This window comes from Leucoraja erinacea, chromosome 35 (genome assembly GCF_028641065.1).
Source record: "Leucoraja erinacea ecotype New England chromosome 35, Leri_hhj_1, whole genome shotgun sequence".
NCBI classification, from domain to species: Eukaryota; Metazoa; Chordata; class Chondrichthyes; order Rajiformes; family Rajidae; genus Leucoraja; species Leucoraja erinaceus.
Window position 1 is genome coordinate 12,811,188 of NC_073411.1, and position 19,962 is coordinate 12,831,149.

Consider the following 19,962-nt stretch of genomic DNA (forward strand, 5'->3'; position numbering starts at 1 on the left):
AGGTGGCGTTTCGGGTTGAGACCCCACGCTCTTCAGACCTGAAGTCAGCCGGACTGAATGTAGGGAGGCAGTTAAGGCCAGTGTCCAGACTCTCACACTGTGTAAAGCAAAGACCCTACAGCGAGCAAGATACTCCACTCGATGAAAAAGACGTAGTACGGTCGTGGGCAGATTCACGGGTCATTTTCGGCCCCATTTCCGTAACCGGCTTCCGTCTCCGCACCAAAGATCCCGTAGCGGAGCAAAGATACTAGTGCGGGAGACGGAAGCCGGTTACGGAAACATCCTCGTAAAAATAAAAGTCCTTTGGGAAAAATCTTCTCCTCATTTTCAAAATTTTAATTTATTAACACAAACTGTTCCCCCGCAACGTTGATTACACTGCGGGTCGGGTTGGGTCCGGTTACTGAAATGGATGAAATAAAGGCGCACGTTCCACTCCGTTGCGTACTACACGTCAGCCCATTGCATTTAGCAGGAGTGGTCTATCTTGCTCCGCTATAGGATCTTTGGTCTATCTTGCTCTGCTATAGGATCTAAAGGCAACAACTGAGGACAACTTGCTTCCTGGTGAACAGCTGCCTGGGATATTCCCTGTGCAGGAGCAGGCTGGGAATGTTTCAACGGGCAGTGGTTATGAAAGGAATTGTCGCTAGCAAGAACAGACAGCGTCTGAATGTGGGCTTCATATAGCAGTGATCACACGACTATGATTGTGATCGGGAGAGGCTGTTCGCAGGTAATGAGGCTTCTGGCAAGTGGGAGGCTTTCAATAGGGAATTAGACGCAAAATGCTGGAGTAACTCAGCGGGACAGGCAGCATCTCTGGAGAGAAGGAACGGGTTACGTCGCTGAAGAAGTGTCTGGACCCATTCCTTCTCTCCAGAGATGCTGCCTGTCCCGCTGAGTTACTCCAGCATAATGGGTGACGTTTCGAGTCGAGACCCTTCCTCAATCCGACACCCTAGATCTGATGAGAGCTTAGAATATTGTGTATACCAGTGACGTTTCAGGTTGAGACCCTTCTTGAAGGTTTAAAGAGTGGTGTCGACCCGAAATATCACTTATTCATTCTCTCCAGAGATGCTGCCTGTCCCGCTGAGTTACTCCAGCATTTTGTGCCTTATCAGTTGTGAAGAATGTGTGTGGCATACTTGCTTTCATCAAACGGGACATTGAGTACAAGAGTTAGGACAAGAGTTGTACAAGACATTGGCGAAAACCCACCTGGAATATTGAAGGTAGACATAAAATGCTGGAGTAACTCAGCGGGACAGGCAGCATCTCTGGAGAGAAGGAACGGGTTACGTCTCTGAAGAAGTGTCTGGACCCATTCCTTCTCTCCAGAGATGCTGCCTGTCCCGCTGAGTTACTCCAGCATAATGGGTGACATTTCGAGTCGAGACCCCTCCTCAATCCGACACCCTAGATCTGATGAGAGTCCTGGAATATTGTGTATCCTGTGGCTGTTGTTGCCTGGAAGGATGTGATAAGCGGGAGAGTGTGATGAGCAGGTTCACAAGGATGTCGCTGAGACTGAAGGGGGTTGGAGACTGGAGGGTGGAACTGTTGGAGGGTGAAGCCCGTATGATCGTGAGCAGTCGGCCAAAGAGTCGTACCATTATCTGGTCGCCGCTGGATATTCAACATGTTGAACATGTTCGGTGACCTGCTGCCACTATGACGGATGCTGGAAAGTGGGACAGGGATTATTACGACTTTATGACCTAGTTAGAGGGATAGGTGCCAAAGGTCAGCAAATAGTGGCGGGCTCAAGATGGAGCTGCTCACTATTTGGTCGACATGGATCAGTTGACCCAAGGGGCCTGTTTCCATGCTGCTTCTGCAGAATTCTCTCCGACCCTAGACAGGACTGTGCTGCTTTGAATGCTGCCCCTCCATCTAGATAGACAAAAGTACTGGAGAAACTCAGCGGGTGCAGCAGCATCTATGGAGCGAAGGAAATAGGCAACGTTTCGGCCCGAAACCCTTCTTCGGACTATCTGACCGGCCCAAATGCTCCAAGGTGAAACTACGAGAGGTATAGAGACGGTGATGTGGAGAGATGTGGAACAAATGAATGAAAGATATGCAAAAAAAAGTTGCAACGATAAACAAAACAGGTCATTGTTAGCTGTGGGCTTTAATATACACTAGACCAATTGCAGAACCATTGGGTCTGCTCTCCCAAAGTTCCCTACACCTTGCCCCCACATGAGGCGCAGTCTTATAACTCAAGCCGTTCCCGAATGCAAGATTCCAGCACTCCCCTTTCCTCCCTCAGCCAGTGCTCTTTCAATTGCACTTGCCCCGTGTGTAGCAATGGCCATTCGTCCTCCCCCTGCGAGTCTATCCATTGTGACATCATCAGTTGAAGGTGGTCCGTTTGAAATTCAAGGTATTTCGATTTTTTTGAACTTTGGTCAGTAATAAGTCGACACAGACACAAACACACACACACACACACATACACATCTGTATCTCTAAACTAAACTAAACCAATCTAGCAGTAGGGAATACTCCAGTGCTCAATCCACATCCACCAGAGCAGATTACTGATCATTATCACACAAAATGTTTGTTGGATCTGGCCTTATGTAAGTTGACTGGCACATCCTAACTCTGTGTTAGAACACTGGCTGCATTTTGAGAATGGCATGGACTTTGTAAACCATTCTGGAACAGCTTAAGATTGCGAAAGGCACATTATAAATGAAAATGAATTAGAAATGACTTATTCCCGCCCCTCGTTGTCAGCTTCTAGAACTACTCTACATTTTCCTTGATATTTGTCTCCTTTGATGTCTCATTTTCAAACCTCACTCGTCCTTATCTCCGTCTCCCCTTCCCCCCCCCAATGTTTCCTGGTACTGACGGTTTAAAGTAGTGGGCTTCAGTTTAGTCAGCGACATCACTAGAGAAGCTACTTCAGCTGAGGGGGTAAGTTGTAAAGATGAACAAGGACATGAGTATGGTCACCATGAAACAAGAACTGTGCAAGATCATGTTTATTTATAGTAGTATATATATCTAGAGTTCTCTCCCATCACTTTGTTTATATATGTTTATCCAGCATCAGTATCTATTTTACACTGAGTCTGAAGAAGAGTCTCGATCCGAAACGTCACCCATTCCTTCTCTCCAGAGATGCTGCCTGTCCCGCTGAGTTACTCCAGCGTTTTGTGTCTATCCTCTATTTCACACTCTTGACTTTGCATATTTGTAAACCATTCTGGAACAGCTTAAGATTGCGAAAGGCACATTATAAATGGAAAATGAATTAGAAATGACTCTCCCCCCCCAACTAAAAATAGGTTGCCGTTTTAAAAATCGATAATTTTTTAGTCACAGGTCTAGTCGAAGCCGGTTTTCTTCATAGTCGAGGAAGGTTTTCAACACATGGGGGTGGTAGGAGGTTGCAGGTCACCTGTTTGATATTTCTACTTGTGCAATGAGATTTCCGAAAGCCTTATTATCCATGTTGGTAACATTTACTTGGGGAGATGTTTCTGGAGGGAAATGAGCCATCCATTCCCTGTTCTACAGGGCTGCTTGCTCCCTGACTTCCATTCTACACCAGTCTCAGCAATGCCATCCAGGGGCTTTATTTGCAAGTCACTCTTGCCATGCCTTTCTAAGCCGTTCCATGTTTACAATGCTGTCTGCTGTCCCTGGGGAGAAGCGATACGGGCTTTATAGAAAAGTGTAAAAATAGTGGCCTTCTTAGACAATAGACAATAGGTGCAGGAGTAGGCCATTCGGCCCTTCGAGCCAGCATCGCCATTCAATATGATCATGGCTGAACATCCAAACTCAGTATCCCGTACCTGCCTTCTCTCCATACCCTCTGATCCCCTTAGCCACAAGGGCCACATCTAACTCCCTCTTAAATATAGCCAATGAACTGGCCTCGACTACCCTCTGTGGCAGAGAGTTTCAGAGATTCACCACTCTCTGTGTGAAAAAAGTTCTTCTCATCTCGGTTTTTAAAGGATTTTCCCTTTATCCTTAAGCTGTGACCCCTTGTCCTGGACTTCCCTAACATCGGGAACAATCTTCCTGCATCTAGCCTGTCCAACCCCTTAAGAATTTTGTAAGTTTCTATAAGATCCCCCTTAATCTCCTAAATTCTAGAGGGTATAAACCAAGTCTATCCAGTCTTTCTTCATAAGACAGTCCTGACATCCCAGGAATCATTCTGGTGAACCGTCTCTGAACTCCCTCTATGGCAATAATGTCCTTCCTCAGATTTGGAGACCAAAACTGTACGCAATACTCCAGGTGTGGTCTCACCAAGACCCTCTACAACTGCAGTAGAACCTCCCTGCTCCTATACTCAAATCCTTTTGCTATGAAAGCTAACATACCATTCCCTTTCTTCACTGTGACCTTCTTAGACAATAGACAATAGGTGCAGGATTAGGCCATTCGGCCCTTCGAGCCAGCACCGCCATTCAATGTGATCATGACTGATCATCCCCAATCAGTACCCCGTTCCTGCCTTCTTAAAAAGCAAGAATGGAAATGTACCCCAGGAAGAGAGGCAAAGATCTCAATGTCTCTCTCTCTCTCTCTCTCTATCTCCCCGCTCACTGGCTGGGTTATTTCAGGATGTGCCCCATGGATTTGAGGTCATATACAGAGAGCGGCCTTGGTGGCAAATGTACAATGCGGAAGATTTATTTGTGTTACCACTGCACTGGACAGCAGAACCTGCAGTCGCCCAGCCCACCACATGATATTCAGCCAGTGAAACCTTTTAGCTTGTGTTGGCGTTTCAGGATGTGGCACTGTTATAGTGCAGCAAATGTCCAGACAACTTAAAAAACTGCAGATGCTGGAAAAATCGAAGGTGGGCGAAAATGCTGGAGAAACTCAGCGGGTGAGGCAGCATCTATGGAGCGAAGGAAATAGGTAACATTTCGGGCCGAAACCCGGAAGGGTTTCGGCCCGAAATGTTGTCTATTTCCTTCGTTCCATAGATAATCAGTCTGAAGAAGGTCGAGACCCGAAACGTCACCTATTTCCTTCGCTCCATAGATGCTGCCTCACCCGCTGAGTTTCTCCAGCATTTTTGTCTAACTTCCATACAACACGGTGTCTTTATCTATTGTATTTCTATATACTGCACCTACACAATTTTAGTTTTAGTTACAAGATGTAACATAGGAAGTCATATCGAATGGCATAAGGTGCCATGGTGAAGCTGTTAGATAGACACAAAAAGCTGGAGTAACTCAGCAAGTCAAATAGCATATCTAAAGAAGAGATATAGGTGACGTTTCAGGTCAAGACCCTTCCAGTCTGAAGAAGGGTCTCGACCCCGAACAGTGACCTATTCCTTCTCTCTGGAGATGCTGTCTGACCCGCTGAGTTACTCCAGCTTTTGGTGTCTATCTTCGCTTTAAACCAATATGTGCAATTTCTTCCTACACATGGTGAAGGGTACAATGTATATTTCAGATCACCGTGCCACAGGAAGGAGGTGTTAGCAGCAGAGATAGAAACATAGAAAATAGGTGCAGGAGTAGGCCATTCTGCCCTTCGAGCCTGCACCGCCATTCGATATGATCAAGGCTGATCATCCAACTCAGTATCCCATCCCTGCCTTCTCTCCATACCCCCTGATCCCTTTAGCCACAAAGGCCACATCTAACTCCCTCTTAAATATAGCCAATGAACTGGCCTCAACTACCTTCTGTGGCAGAGAATTCCACAGATTCACCACTCTCTGTGTGAAAAATGATTTTCTCATCTCGGTCCTAAAAGACTTCCCCCTTATCCTTAAACTGTGTGACCCCTTGTTCTGGACTTCCCCAACATCGGGAACAATCTTCCTGCATCTAGCCTGTCCAACCGCTTAAGAATTTTGTAAGTTCCTATAAGATCCCCCCTCAGTCTTCTAAATTCAAGTGAGTAAAAGCCGAGTCTATCCAGTCTTTCTTCATATGAAAGTCCTGCCATCCCAGGAATCAGTCTGGTGAACCTGCTAACATGGAACTTATCAATGCTGGAGAATCACAGGTATGTGATATTAAGAGGGCTGATTAGTTCTCCTCTTAGATGCTTCTGCTCCAGATGAAACAACTCCAGCCTTTTTAATCTCCCATAACTATAATTCTCCAGCGTGAAAATATGAGTCAGTAGAACTCAGCGGAGAGGTTCAAAACTATCAACAAATATTTCATATGTGGACAGAGGGCTAGTGAGGCCCTGAGTTCCAGCTACCAGCAAACACTACTCTCAGCAGCTAAATACGAGAGAGTGGTGGTTGCACAAACATTTGTAACATTAGGAGTCACAGTTTTTAGACAATATCCTTGCAATCCCCCTCCTTCCCCTCCCCTCCCCAGCTCCCCCACAAGCCTGCTGTCTTCACCTCTTCCAGTCTTTCTCCCGCCCCCGACATCAGTCTGAAGAAGGGTCTCGACCCGAAACATCACCTATTCCTTCGCTCCATAGATGCAGCCTCACCCGCTGAGTTACTCCAGCATTTTTGTCTACCTTCGATTTTTCCAGCATCTGCAGTTCCTTCTTAAACACTGCATTTGGATGATGAACTGGCCTGCTGCAGCCATCAAGGCCAATGACCAAGAGGTGGTAAATGTCATTTGTCCTGTTTTGACTAGCAGGGATTTGATGGGACGAATGGCCTTTGCCTGTACCCTGAGCTTTGATGTCCTCATAAAAGAATCACCTCTAGGTGCTGTTGTGAAGCACTCACAAAGGCAAGAGGGTAGATTGGAGAGGATTTTCTCATGGGTTCAATGCTGGGATGCCTTGCTCCACAGGAATAAAGTCTGGCGGAAAATGTTGGCTTAAGATGATTTTGACTGAGTTGGCTTTAGATTGAGTTTAGATTTAGCTCTTAGGCCTAACGGAATCAAGGGATACGGGTGAAAAGCAGGAGCGGGGTACTGATTTTGGATGATCAGCCATTGAATGGCTCGAAGGGCCGAATGGCCTACTCCTGACCTATTCTCTATGATTGTGTGCAAAGGGTTAACCTGGTCTGTGAACAGTTTCGGGAGAACTGCACCCCCTCCCTCCCTTCTCCCCTAACCTCGGTGCTAACCTGCATGGTAAATTTATCATGGGAATCTTATTTTAGTCCTGATATAAATAGTTTGTCTCCAACACCAAGCGAACTCTTATCTCTGGGCAAATGGTTAAAATTAGCAGGAACGGCTGTGCATTTTCCAAAAGTGAGATTCCCCGCTGGAAAGCCACCGTGTTCCACTACTCAGTCACCACTTTTAGGACCGGCTTCAGCTAATTTGAGCCGGGGCTTTGAGGCACAAATCCTGCTTGAAGCTGGCAGGCAGGGCTTAATCACCTCTCAATCCAGGTCTGAAACCCCCCCCCACTCCCGCCGTTTATGAGCTATGTTAGAGGGAGCCACCATCCCTTTCCCAGTCTCATCGCTGCTGCTAACCTGCCCGGTTCCATGGACATCTCTCTCTCTCTCTCTGTGTGTGCGTGTGGGGTTTCATAAGGACACAAGTGATAGGAGTAGAATTAGGCCATTCGGCCCATCAAGTCCACTCCGCCATTCATTCCATTCGGCCCATCAAGTCTACTAGATCAGTCATGATCACATTGAATGGCGGTGCTGGCTCGAAGGGCCAAATGGCCTACTCTGGGACCTATTGTCTATTCTGCCATTCAATCACAGCTGATCTATCTCTCCCTCCTAACCCCATTCTCCTGCCTTTTCCCCATAACCCCTGACACCCGCACTAATCAAGAATCTATCTATCTCTGCCTTAAATATATCCATTGACTTGGCCTCCACAGCCCACTGTGGCAATGAATTCCACAGGTTCACCACCCTTAATGTAGTGCAGAAACTTCAGACAACTCGGTGAATGATGCACCTGGGGTGATGTCCCTTCCCTTATTCCCCCCCCCCTCCCCTCATGTCCAGCAGAGGATGGACCCTAGACTTGGCCCTCCCCCACCGAGCCTTGGTGTTGGCTGCACCGAGCTTCAGTGCGCCCCTCAGCACGTACTCCTGCAGTCTGCAGCGGGCCAGTCGGCAACATTCCCTGACGGACATCTCACTCTGCTGGGATGTCGGTCAGTTTCGGACTGACCAAAGAACATCTTCCAGCTTTTTGTGTCTATCTTCGGTTTAAACCAGTATCTGTAGTTCTTTCATACACATAGCCCTATGAGAGGACAGTGGCTGAACCAGAAGGGGGATGAAGACACTTGGTTTGAACAACCCAAAACACTGATAATACCCAGAGTAGGCAAGCAGGGAATGAACTCACAGGGTTGTTTAAGGGCTTTAGATTTATACACGACCGTTCTCCAGGCCCCCTCTACTCAGTCAGAAAGAAAAATTGGTTGACGTGTCCACATTTAAAAAACAAAGTGAGTCACCAGGCCATTCACTGCAGCCTCAGATAGACACAAAACGCTGGAGTAACTCAGCGGGACAAGCGGCATCTCTGGAGTGAAGGAATGGGTGACGTTTCGGGTCGAGAACCTTCTTGACCGAGAGTCTGGGGAGAGGGAAGTAAGGAGATATGAACATGGACAAAAGGACAACTCAAAGGCAGAGAGGATGGTGCTGAACTTTTGTCGGAGAGAGGGGGAGAATTTCTTCAAAGTAGACATACCTTGAGATATTACAGTGGAACAGACCACTGTGTATTATATCCTGCATACACTGGTGATACTGTATTTGTACTCAGGCAGCAGCTGCGGAGGAAACCAGCTTTCACCCTCTCACCACATTAGTCTGGAGAAGAGTCCTGACCCATTCACTTGTTCACCATCTCTCTACATCATAGTCTGTATCTCTCGGTTCCCTCTCCCTCTGACTGTCTGAAGAAGGGTCTCGACCCGAAATGTCACCTCGTCCTTTTGTCCATTAGATGCTGCCTGACCCGCTGAGCTTTCTGTGACTATCTTCGGTTTCTGAATAGAAACATAGAAACATAGAAATTAGGTGCAGGAGTAGGCCATTCGGCCCTTCGAACCTGCACCGCCATTCAATATGATCATGGCTGATCATCCAACTCAGTATCCCGTACCTGCCTTCTCTCCATACCCCCTGATTCCCTTAGCCACAAGGGCCACATCTAACTCCCTCTTAAATATAGCCAATGAACTGTGGCCTCAACTACCTTCTGTGGCAGAGAATTCCAGAGATTCACCACTCTCTGTGTGAAAAAAGTTCTTCTCATCTCGGTTTTAAAGGATTTCCCCTTTATCCTTAAGCTGTGACCCCTTGTCCTGGACTTCCCCAACATCGGGAACAATCTTCCTGCATCTAGCCTGTCCAACCCCTTAAGAATTTTGTAAGTTTCTATAAGATCCCCTCTCAATCTTCTAAATTCTAGAGAGTATAAACCAAGTCTATCCTGTGGAATCAGCATCTGTAGTTCCTTCCAGCCCAAAACAATGTTTGTCCATTCTCTGTACAGATGCTGCCTGACCCGCTGAGTTTCTCCAGCACTTTGACTTTACCTCCAGATTTCAGCATCTGCAGTTTGCGGCGTTTCCTTGCGTTTAGTAGCTTCCTTCATCATCTCAAAGGCAGGCGTTACTGAACTCAAACCCAATCCACTTTATAATTGTGTCATTTTTGCCATTTAACTCAAGGGCAAGTTCATATTTCTTGCCACATGCACCAATTAAGGTCCAGTGGAATATGATTTAGCATGCAGCCAAACAATCAGAAATAGCACAATACACAAGAGAATACAACATGAACATCCACCACAGTGGAATCAATATTCTTGCAATAACGTTCAGTCTTTCCCCATTGTTCATCCGTGGTCAGGGCCATGAACCAACCCTACGTTAAGAAGTTGAAACGTTGCATAAGACAATAGACAATAGACAATAGGTGCAGGAGTAGAGGCCATTCGGCCCTTCGAGCCAGCACCGCCATTCAATGTGATCATGGCTGATCATCCCCAATCAGTACCCCGTTCCTGCCTTCTCCCCATATCCCCTGACTCTGCTATTTTTAAGAGCCCTATCTAGCTCTCTCTTGAAAGCATCCAGAGAGCCCGCCTCCACCGCCCTCTGAGGCAGAGAATTCCACAGACTCACCACTCTCTGTGAGAAAAAGTGTTTCCTCGTCTCCGTTCTAAATGGCTTACCCCTTATTCTTAAACTGTGTGGCCCCTGGTTCTGGACTCCCCCAACATCGGGAACATGTTTCCTGCCTCTGGCGTGTCCAGGCCCTTAACAATCTTATATGGTGCTGGCTCGAAGGGCCGAATGGCCTATTCCTGCACCTATTGTCTATTGTCTATTGTCTAGTGTGCTTCTTCTGAAAGGACAGTATCATGCAGTATCATTCAGATACTTTGGTTTTAACACTAGGTATAAAGAACCCAAAATACTGCTGATACCCAGAGTAGACAAGCAGGGAATGATCTCTGAGGGTTGTTCAAGGGTTTTGATTTATACTCGACCGTTCTCCAGGCCCCCTCTACTCAGACAGAAAGAAAAATTGGTTGATGTGTCCGCATTTAAAAAACAAAGTGAGTCACCAGGACATTCACTGCAGCCTCAGATAGACACTAAATGCTGCAGTAACTCAGCGGGACAGGCGGCATCTCTGGAGTGAAGGAATGGGTGACGTTTCGGGTCGGGACCCTTCTTCAGACTCCGACGTCTCAACCCGAAATGTCACCCATTCCTTCTCTCCAGAGATGCTGCCGGTCCTGCTGAGTTACTGCAGCATTTTGTGTCTATCTTGCAACAGTTCCTTCCGACACAGTCACTGTGGAATTTAGACCTCTAGAGACCTCAGGTTCGGCAGAAACCCTACAGGTGAAACAACCAAGTGAGATTCGAGAATATTTATGTATTGTGGACATTAGAAGCCCGATTCAGCACGGGGGCATGGAAAAAATGCCGTGGTGAGAGGAACATCTGTGTCTCAATGATAAAAATAGAAAAGGCTGCAAATGGATAGCGGAATCGTTAGATCTCTCTGAAACATCCATGGGACCACCTAGGCAGCAATTTGCAGAGGGACTCTCCAGTATAGACCTCCACTTTAAACCTAATAATCTTCCTGTATTTTGGGGAACGGGCAGGGCCTTGCGGCATTCTCTGCCACAGAGTCACAGTTACATTTAGCTCTTAGGGCTAACGGAACCAAGGGATATGGGGAGAAAGCAGGAACAGGGGTACTGATTCTGGATGATCAGCCGTGATCATATTGAATGGCGGTGCTGGCTCGATGGGCCGAATGGCCTCCTGCTGCACCTGTTTTCTATGTTTCAAACAGGCATGTTCATCAGTGATCGGAGCAGAATTAGGCCATTCGGCCCATCAAGTCTACTCAGTCCGAATCTCCTGCCTTCTCTTCATAACCCCTGAAACCTGTACTAATTGAATGAGGGAGAGTGGTAGAATAACAGAGAAGATGAGGCATGTAGATGGGGAAAGCTGTCGACTGTAGGGGATGGAAGTCAAAAGGAGCTGAATTTGGATGAGAGCTTGATAGATTGGTGAATGGGTAGACAAATAGAAATTGGGCTCGTCAACTCCCAAATTAGGGACAAAAGGTCAAAATATGGGATAAATTCCCGACGGCAATTTGTTGACGGACTGGGCCGTGTCTGGGTGAATGATGAGTTGGCCCGGGGTGCTGGACTGCACACAAAGCCCAGCCGGCGGGCAGCTGAGGAGTTTTGGCCTGGGACACCGATGATCGGCCATGGTGGTGTCGGCGGTAAGCGAAGGTCTGAAGGTCGGACAGCTGGCCGGGCAGCCGACCGACGGACGGGGCCAGTGGCGGGGTGCTGCTGCTGCACTCCATGGGCTGCACTACGTCGGGACGGGTGAGGCAGTGCCAGACGCTGCACTCCGACCCGACAGTCCCCTCAACCCGAGTAGTAGCGGTCAAACACGGGACAAGGACGGTCCCGCACGGGACAAACCAATTTAGCCCAATATATACGGGATGTCCCGGCTAATACGGGACAGTTGGCAACCCCCTAACAACAAAGGACACCAGATTATTCTCAACTAATGAGAAAAAAATGGAAAAAAGACACAAAGTGTTGGAGTAACTGAGTGGGTCAGGCAGCACCTCTGGAGAACATGGCTAGGTGAATTTTGGGTTGAAACCCTTCTTCAGACCTGTCTATCCATGTTGTCCAGTATGCTGCCTGATCCACTGAGTTACTCCAGCAATTTGGGTCTTTTTTTTGTAAAGCAGAATCTGCAGTTCCTTGTTTCTCGAGGGGGAAACAAAAAGACTGTAGGGGCGACACCTCAATAGGGATGTGAGGAGAATTAAATTGGGATTGTTGTCAGATTAGTGTATGTTGGTACGGGGGTCAGCTCGGGCTCAATGGGGCAAAGGACCTGTTTGTCTCGATTGCTTTATCTATGGGTGGCACGGTGGCGCAGCGGTAGAGTTGCTGCCTCACAGCGCCGGAGACCCGGGTTCAATCCCGACTACGAGCGCTGTCTGTACGGAGTTTGTACGTTCTCCCCGTGACCTGCGTGGGTTTCCCCTGAGATGTTCGGTTTCCTCCCACACTCCAAAGACGCGCTGGTTTGTAGGTTGTGTTTAAGAGGGAACTGCAGATGCTGGAGAATCGAAGGTTACACAAAAAAGCTGGAGAAACTCAGCGGGTGCAGCAGCATCTATGGAGCGAAGGAAATAGACAACGTTTCGGGCCGAAACCCTTCTTCAGACTGATCGGGGGCGGGGGTGGGTGGGGACAAGAAAGGGAAAAGGAGGAGTAGCCAGAAGGCTGGGGGATGGGAGGAGGGGAGACAGCAGGGGGGCTGAGGAAGGGGAGGAGACAGCAAGGACTAACAAAATTGGGAGAATTCGATGTTCATGCCCCCAGGATGCAGACTCCCCAAACGGAATAACCAAAAGGTGCTGTTCCTCCAATTTCCGGTGCTGCTCGCTGTGGCCATGGAGGAGACCCAGGACAGAGAGGTCGGAGACGGAGTGGGAGGGGGAGTTGAAGTGCTGAGCCACCGGGAGGTCAGCTTGGTTATTGCGGACCGAGCGGAGGTGTTCGGCGATATATTCCGTTTGGGGAGTCTGCACCCCGGGGGCATGAACATCGAATTCTCCCAATTTTGTTAGTCCTTGCTGTCTCCTCCCCTTCCTCAGCCTTCTGGCTACTCCTCCTTTTCCCTTTCTTGTCCCCACCCACCCCCGCCCCCGATCAGTCTGAAGAAGGGTTTCGGCCCGAAACGTTGCCTATTTCCTTCGCCCCATAGATGCTGCTGCACCCGCTGAGTTTCTCCCACTTTTTTGTGTAACCCAGGTTTGTAGGTTGATTGGCATGGTATACAGGTAAAATTAGTGTGTGCAGGATAGTGTTAGTGTGCGGGGATCGCTGGTCAGCGCGGACCCAGTGGGCCAAAGGGCATGTTCCGCACGCTGTATCTCTAAAGTAAACTAATAGACACTAAACGCTGGAGTAACTCAGCGGGACAGGCAGCATCTCTGCAGAGAAGAAAAGGCTGACGTTTCGGGTCGAGACCCTTCTTCAGCCTGGGGATACATAGATAGGGAAGTGCAAGGTGTGAAAACAGGACAAAGGCAATGCAGATCAAGGAAAATGTAGATTAGATAATTGTTAGCTGGGAGAAGTTAACAACAAAGATAATGTTACCGTGTTAGGAAGGAACTGCAGATGCTGGTTTAAAGTGAATGTAGGTCAAATGGACAATAGGTGCAGGAGTAGAGGCCATTTGGCCCTTCGAGCTAGCACAGCCATTCAATGTGATCATGGCTGATCTGAATGAATAATTGGATAAGTTGATGAACAGGTACAGAAACAGCAATAGAACAGAGCTGCAGATGCTGGTTTAAACTGCAGATGCTGGTAGGCCTTTTGGCTATGATCCAGTGTAGCATCTGTTCTTATCAGTTTAATATTTGATACATCCCTCATCTATGTTTCTAAATCAAAGGTAGACACAAAATGCTGGAGTAACTCAGCGGGTGAGGCAACATCTCTGGAGAGAAGGAATAGGCAACATTTCGGGTCGCGACTGATAGGACAGAGCTAATGTTATAGAAACATAGAAATTAGGTGCAGGAGTAGGCCATTCGGCCCTTCGAGCCTGCACCGCCATTTACATAGAAACATAGAAACATAGAAATTAGGTGCAGGAGTAGGCCATTCAGCCCTTCGAGCCTGCACCGCCATTCAATATGATCATGGCTGATCATCCAACTCAGTATCCCGTACCTGCCTTCTCTCCATACCCCCTGATCCCCTTAGCCACAAGGGCCACATCTAACTCCCTCTTAAATATAGCCAATGAACTGGCCTCAACTACCCTCTGTGGCAGAGAGTTCCAGAGATTCACCACTCTCTGTGTGAAAAAAGTTCTCCTCATCTCGGTTTTAAAGGATTTCCCCCTTATCCTTAAGCTGTGACCCCTTGTCCTGGACTTCCCCAACATCGGGAACCATCTTCCTGCATCTAGCCTGTCCAACCCCTTAAGAATTTTGTAAGTTTCTATAAGATCCCCTCTCAATCTCCTAAATTCTAGAGAGTATAAACCAAGTCTATCCAGTCTTTCTTCATAAGCCAGTCCTGACATCCCAGGAATCAGTCTGGTGAACCGTCTCTGCACTCCCTCTATGGCAATAATGTCCTTCCTCAGATTTGGAGACCAAAACTGCACGCAATACTCCAGGTGTGGTCTCACCAAGACCCTGTACAACTGCAGTAGAACCTCCCTGCTCCTATACTCAAATCCTCTTGCTATGAAAGCCAACATACCATTCGCTTTCTTTACTGCCTGCTGCACCTGCATGCCTACTTTCAATGACTGGTGTACCATGACACCAGTCATGGTGTCATGGTATTATGATGGATAGTTGATGTCAAGGGTGTGTGGTTTGGGCGGGTGAGGGTGGTAAGGGGTGGGATGGTGAGGTTGGGGTTTGGCTGCCCTTCAGGAATAGACCCAACCTGCGCTGGGAGCCAGGAGGTGATGAGGTGGTGACGGGACGGAGAGAGAGACCAGGGCTGGGACACACGGTGTGAACAGCGCCCGACCGCCAGGCTCCGGCACAGTAAAAGCAAATTGATTTTATTTCTCCTTTTGCAAACTAAAAAGGGGGAGAATCAATCGTCTCCTAATTTTAATCAGCACGTCAGAGATCACGCCCGGAACACCGACCAACTGAGCAGGAGACACATCCGCGTTTACCAGCTGTACAGTCGCACCAGCGGAAAGCACGTCCAGATCCTCGGCAAGAGAATCAACGCAACCGCTGAAGATGGCAGCAAATATGGTGAGGATGTTAACACTGCTGCCTCTGCAGTTTTATACTGCTGTCCCACATGCCCCTGTCCCACATAGATAGATAGATACATAGAAAATAGGTACAGGAGTAGGCCATTCGGCCCTTCGAGCCTGCACCGCCATTCAATATGATCATGGCTGATCATCCAACTCAGTATCCCATCCCTGCCTTCTCTCCATACCCCCTGATCCCTTTAGCCACAAGGGCCACATCTAACTCCCTCTTAAATATAGCCAATGAACTGTGGCCTCAACTACCTTCTGTGACAGAGAATTCCACAGATTCACCACTCTCTGTGTGAATTTTTTCTCTCATCTCGGTCCTAAAAGATTTCCCCCTTATCCTTAAACTGTGACCCCTTGTTCTGGACTTCCCCCAACTTCCTGCATCTAGCCTGTCCAACCCCTTAAGAATTCTGTAAGTTTCTATAAGAACTGTGTGGCCTCAACTACCTTCTGTGGCAGAGAGTTCCACAGATTCACCACTTTCTGTGTGTATGTAAAAAAAATGTTTTCCTCATCTCGGTCCTAAAAGATTTCCCCCTTATCCTTAAACTGTGACCCTGATCCTGAAACTATCCTGACCTCTCCTGAGTCGGCCACAAGTTTAATGGAAGATAGACATAAAGAGCTGGGGAGTAACTCAGCGGGACAGGCAGCATCTCTGGAGAGAAGGAATGGGTGGCCTTTCGGGGTCAAGACCCTACTTCAGACTCGACCCCCATTCCTTCTCTCCGGAGACACTGCCTGAGTTGCCCCAGCTTTTTTGTGTCTCTTTTTGGTTTAAACCAGCATCTGCAGTTCCCTTGCTACAAGTTTATCTGGAGCGTTCTATTCCTTGCAGCCAAACTACTGGTGGAAACGGACACGTTCGACAGTCGAGTGCGTATTCGGGGCGCGGAGACGGGACATTACATCTGCATGAACAGAAGAGGGAAGCTTGTTGGAAAGGTATGTCAACAAAACATTTAGGATGTCAACAAAATAGAGAGAGTACAGAGGAGATTTACTAGAATGTTGCCTGGGTTTCAGCAACTAAGTTACAGAGAAAGGTTGAACAAGTTAGGGCTTTATTCTTTGGAGCGCAGAAGGTTAAGGGGGGACTTGATAGAGGTTTTTAAAATGATGAGAGGGATAGACGTGGAAAAGCTTTTCCCGCTGAGAGTAGGGAAGATTCAAACAAGGGGACATGACTTGAGAATTAAGGGACTGAAGTTTAGGGGTAACATGAGGGGGAACTTCTTTACTCAGAGAGTGGTAGCTGTGTGGAATGAGCTTCCAGTGAAGGTGGTGGAGGCAGGTTCGTTTTTATCATTTAAAAATAAATTGGATAGTTATATGGACGGGAAGGGAATGGAGGGTTATGGTCTGAGCGCAGGTATATGGGACTAGGGGAGAATATGTGTTCGGCACGGACTAGAAGGGTCGAGATGGCCTGTTTCCGTGCTGTAATTGTTATAGGGTTATATTATATGGTAAGTGTGAGCGATGAAGCTGGGGTGTGATGATCACTAGCGTCTGGAAGTGGCAGAGGCCCAGCTCAAACCGCAGTAGATATCACCCAGCTCCCTGCAATACCAGCTCCAGTAGCCTGTAGATTGATGTAGCAATGGTATACAAAAGTGCTTGGGAAACTCAGCGGGTGCGGCAGCATCTATGGAGCGAAGGAAATAGGCAACGTTTCGGGCCAAAACCCTTCCGGGTTTCGGCCCGAAACGTTACCTATTTCCTTCAGTCTGAAGAAGGGTTCTTCAGAAGGAAGGAAAAAGGAATAGGAGGAGCCTGAGGGCTGAGGGAGAGCTGAGAAGGGGAGGAGACAGCAAGGGCTACCGGAAATTGGAGAATTCAATGTTTATGCCGCTAGGGTGCAGACTGCCCAAGCGGAATATGAGGTGCTGCTCCTCCAATTTCCGGTGGAGCTCACTCTGGCCGTGGAGGAGGCCCAGGACAGAGAGGTCGGATTCGGAATGGGAGGGGGAGTTGAAGTGTTGAGCCGCCAGGTTGGTTAATGCGGACCGAGCGGAGGTGTTCGGCGAAACGATCATGTAGTAACACTCGCTTCACTATAAATAAGGACTGAGATGAGGAAAGACTTCTTCACCCAGAGAGTTGTGGATCTGTGGAATTCTCTGCCACAGAAGGCAGTGGAGGCCGATTCACTGGATGTTTTCAAGAGAGTGTTAGATTTACAGTAGCTCTTAGGGCTAACGGAATCAAGGAATATGGGGGAAAAGCAGGAACTGGCAACTGATTTTGGATGAGTTTCTCCAGCATTTGTTGTCCAGGTGCATGGATAGGATAGGACAGGTTTGGAGGGATATGGGCCAAACGCGGGCAGGTGGGACAAGTGTAGCTGGGACATTGTTGGCCAGAGTGGGCAAGTTGGGCCGAAGGGCCTGTTTCCACTCTGTGTCTATGACTCGAGTCACTATGATATACTTTAGCTATGAACATGAATCAATTTTTGCAAAAAATAAAACGTTTCACCCTAGTGGAGCGGATCTGTGACAATTTATGGGTGGAATCATTTCCAGGGAGTTATTGGCCTGGATGTTGATGGTGGGGAACTCAACAATGGTGATAATGATTAGTTTAATCCTGGAGCCCGATTGAAAAACTAATGGCCCTGTCCCACTGTACAAGTTCATTCCGAGAGCTCTCCCGAGTTAAAAAAAAATCAAACTCGTGGTAAGCACGGAGAATGAACGTAGCGGGTACGTCGGAGCTCGGGGACGTCTCTTAGCGGCTCGCAACGCTAACGGCAGGTACTCGGGAAGACTCGCTAATGGCAGGTAATCACGGGAAGACTCGTGAAAATTTTTCAACATGTTGATAAAATGTCCACGAGAGCCCCGAGTACCGACGAGTGGCCATTACCGTAAATCTCCGAGTTCGAATCAGGACAAACTCGGGGAGAACTCTTGGAATGAACTCGTACCGTGGGACAGGGCCATAAGCAAGGGTGAACCAGCATTTCCGAGCATTGCCTAGGAGGGAATTGCAGATGCTGGTTTAAACCAAAGATAGACACAAAAAGCTGGAGTAACTCAACGGGTCAGACAACATATCTGGAGAGAAGGAATAGGTGATGTTGTGGGTCTGAAGAAGGATTCTCGACCCGAAATGTCACCTATTCCTTTTCTCCCGAGATGCTCTGACCCGCTGAGTTACTCCAGCATTTTGTGTCAATCCAAGCATTACTGTTTGCGTTGCAATGTAGCTCATCCCAAGGATGTGGAATGCCTGCTGTGTACACTTCAGAATTTGGGAAAACGAGTTACAGGATATTGTGTAGCACGGAACTGCAGATGCTGGTTTAAACCCTAGACACAAAAATCTGCAGTCCTCTTAGAAATAGCGGAGTCAGGGGATATGGGGAGTAGGCAGGAACGGGGTACTGATTGGGGATGATCAGCCATGATCACATTGAATGGCGGTGCTGGCTCAAAGGACCAAATGGCCTACTCCTGCACCTATTGTCTATTGTCTATAACTCAATGGGACAGGCAGCATCTCTGGAGAGAAGGGATAGCTGACCAATTCGTGGTCAATAGACAACAGGCGCAGGAGTAGGCCATTCGGCCCTTCGAGCCAGCACCAGCCATTCAATGTGAGCAATGTGATCGAGGTTCCTCTGCATTTATTGACCGCCCTGTTTGATTATTTTTGCAGCTGGTCGGCAAGGGCAAGGACTGCATTTTCACAGAAATATTGCTGGAAAATAACTACACAGCATTGAGGAACACCAAATATGAAGGATGGTACATGGCATTCACCAGGAAAGGCCAGCCCAGGAAAGCAACCAAGACCAGGCAGAACCAGAGAGAAGTCCACTTCATGAAAAGACTGTTCAAAGGGGAGCCTCTCTTCCCCAACCGCGACCGGCAAAGGCACTTTGAGTTTGTAAATTACCCCGTCACCAAAAGGTCTCGAAGGACGCGACTTCCAAAACGTCACCGGACCTAGACTCGGACTGGCAATATTTTTTAAATAAGATGTTTTATTTTTTTATACTTCATTTTAATAGGTAGGCAGCGCGGACAGGAGCAGGTTTTTAAAAAAATAAAATAAAAATCGAATTGAAAAAAAAAAAATGACACATATTTGTAAAAATAAACAGCTGTTCAATGCGTTCCAAGTTGTACATGTCAAAGACTTCGCTGTTGTGTAAATTCATGCTTAGAATGGTTGCAACACGCTCCCCGATTATATAGAAACATGGAAACATAGAAAATAGGTGGAGGAGAAGGCCATTCGGCCCTTCAATATGATCATTCAGATTCAGATTCAATTTTAATTGTCATTGTCAGTGTACAGTACAGAGACAACGATGGCTGATCATGGCTGATCATCCAACTCAGTATCCCATCCCTGTCTTCTCTCCATACCCCCTGATCCCTTTAGCCACAAGGGCCACATCTAACTCCCTCTTAAATATACCCAATGAACTGTGGCCTCAACTACCTTCTGTGGCAGAGAGTTCCATATTTCCATGGTAGGCAAAAATGCTGGAGAAACTCAGCGGGTGAGGCAGCATCTATGGAGCGAAGGAATAGGCGACGTTTCGGGTCGAGACCCTTCTTCAGACTGCAGATGCTGGTTTAAACCGAAAATAGACGCAAAAAGCTGGAGTAACTCAGCGGGACAGGTAACATCTCTGGACAGAAGGTATGGGTGGCGTTTTGG

General features: G+C 47.7%; 1 protein-coding gene and 1 pseudogene across 1 annotated transcript; both read left to right on the forward strand.

Annotated features, from left to right (window-relative positions):
• Window positions 1-709: 709 nt before the first annotated feature.
• On the forward strand, window positions 710-19,375 carry LOC129713287 (fibroblast growth factor 17-like). The gene is made up of 4 exons (XM_055662238.1): window positions 710-739; window positions 14,986-15,265; window positions 16,121-16,227; window positions 18,949-19,375. The coding sequence occupies exons 1-4, from the start codon at window positions 710-712 to the stop codon at window positions 19,240-19,242; spliced, it is 711 nt and encodes a 236-aa protein (XP_055518213.1). The 3' UTR covers window positions 19,243-19,375.
• LOC129713448 (U2 spliceosomal RNA) lies at window positions 13,833-13,937 on the forward strand (annotated as a pseudogene).
• Window positions 19,376-19,962: the final 587 nt, after the last annotated feature.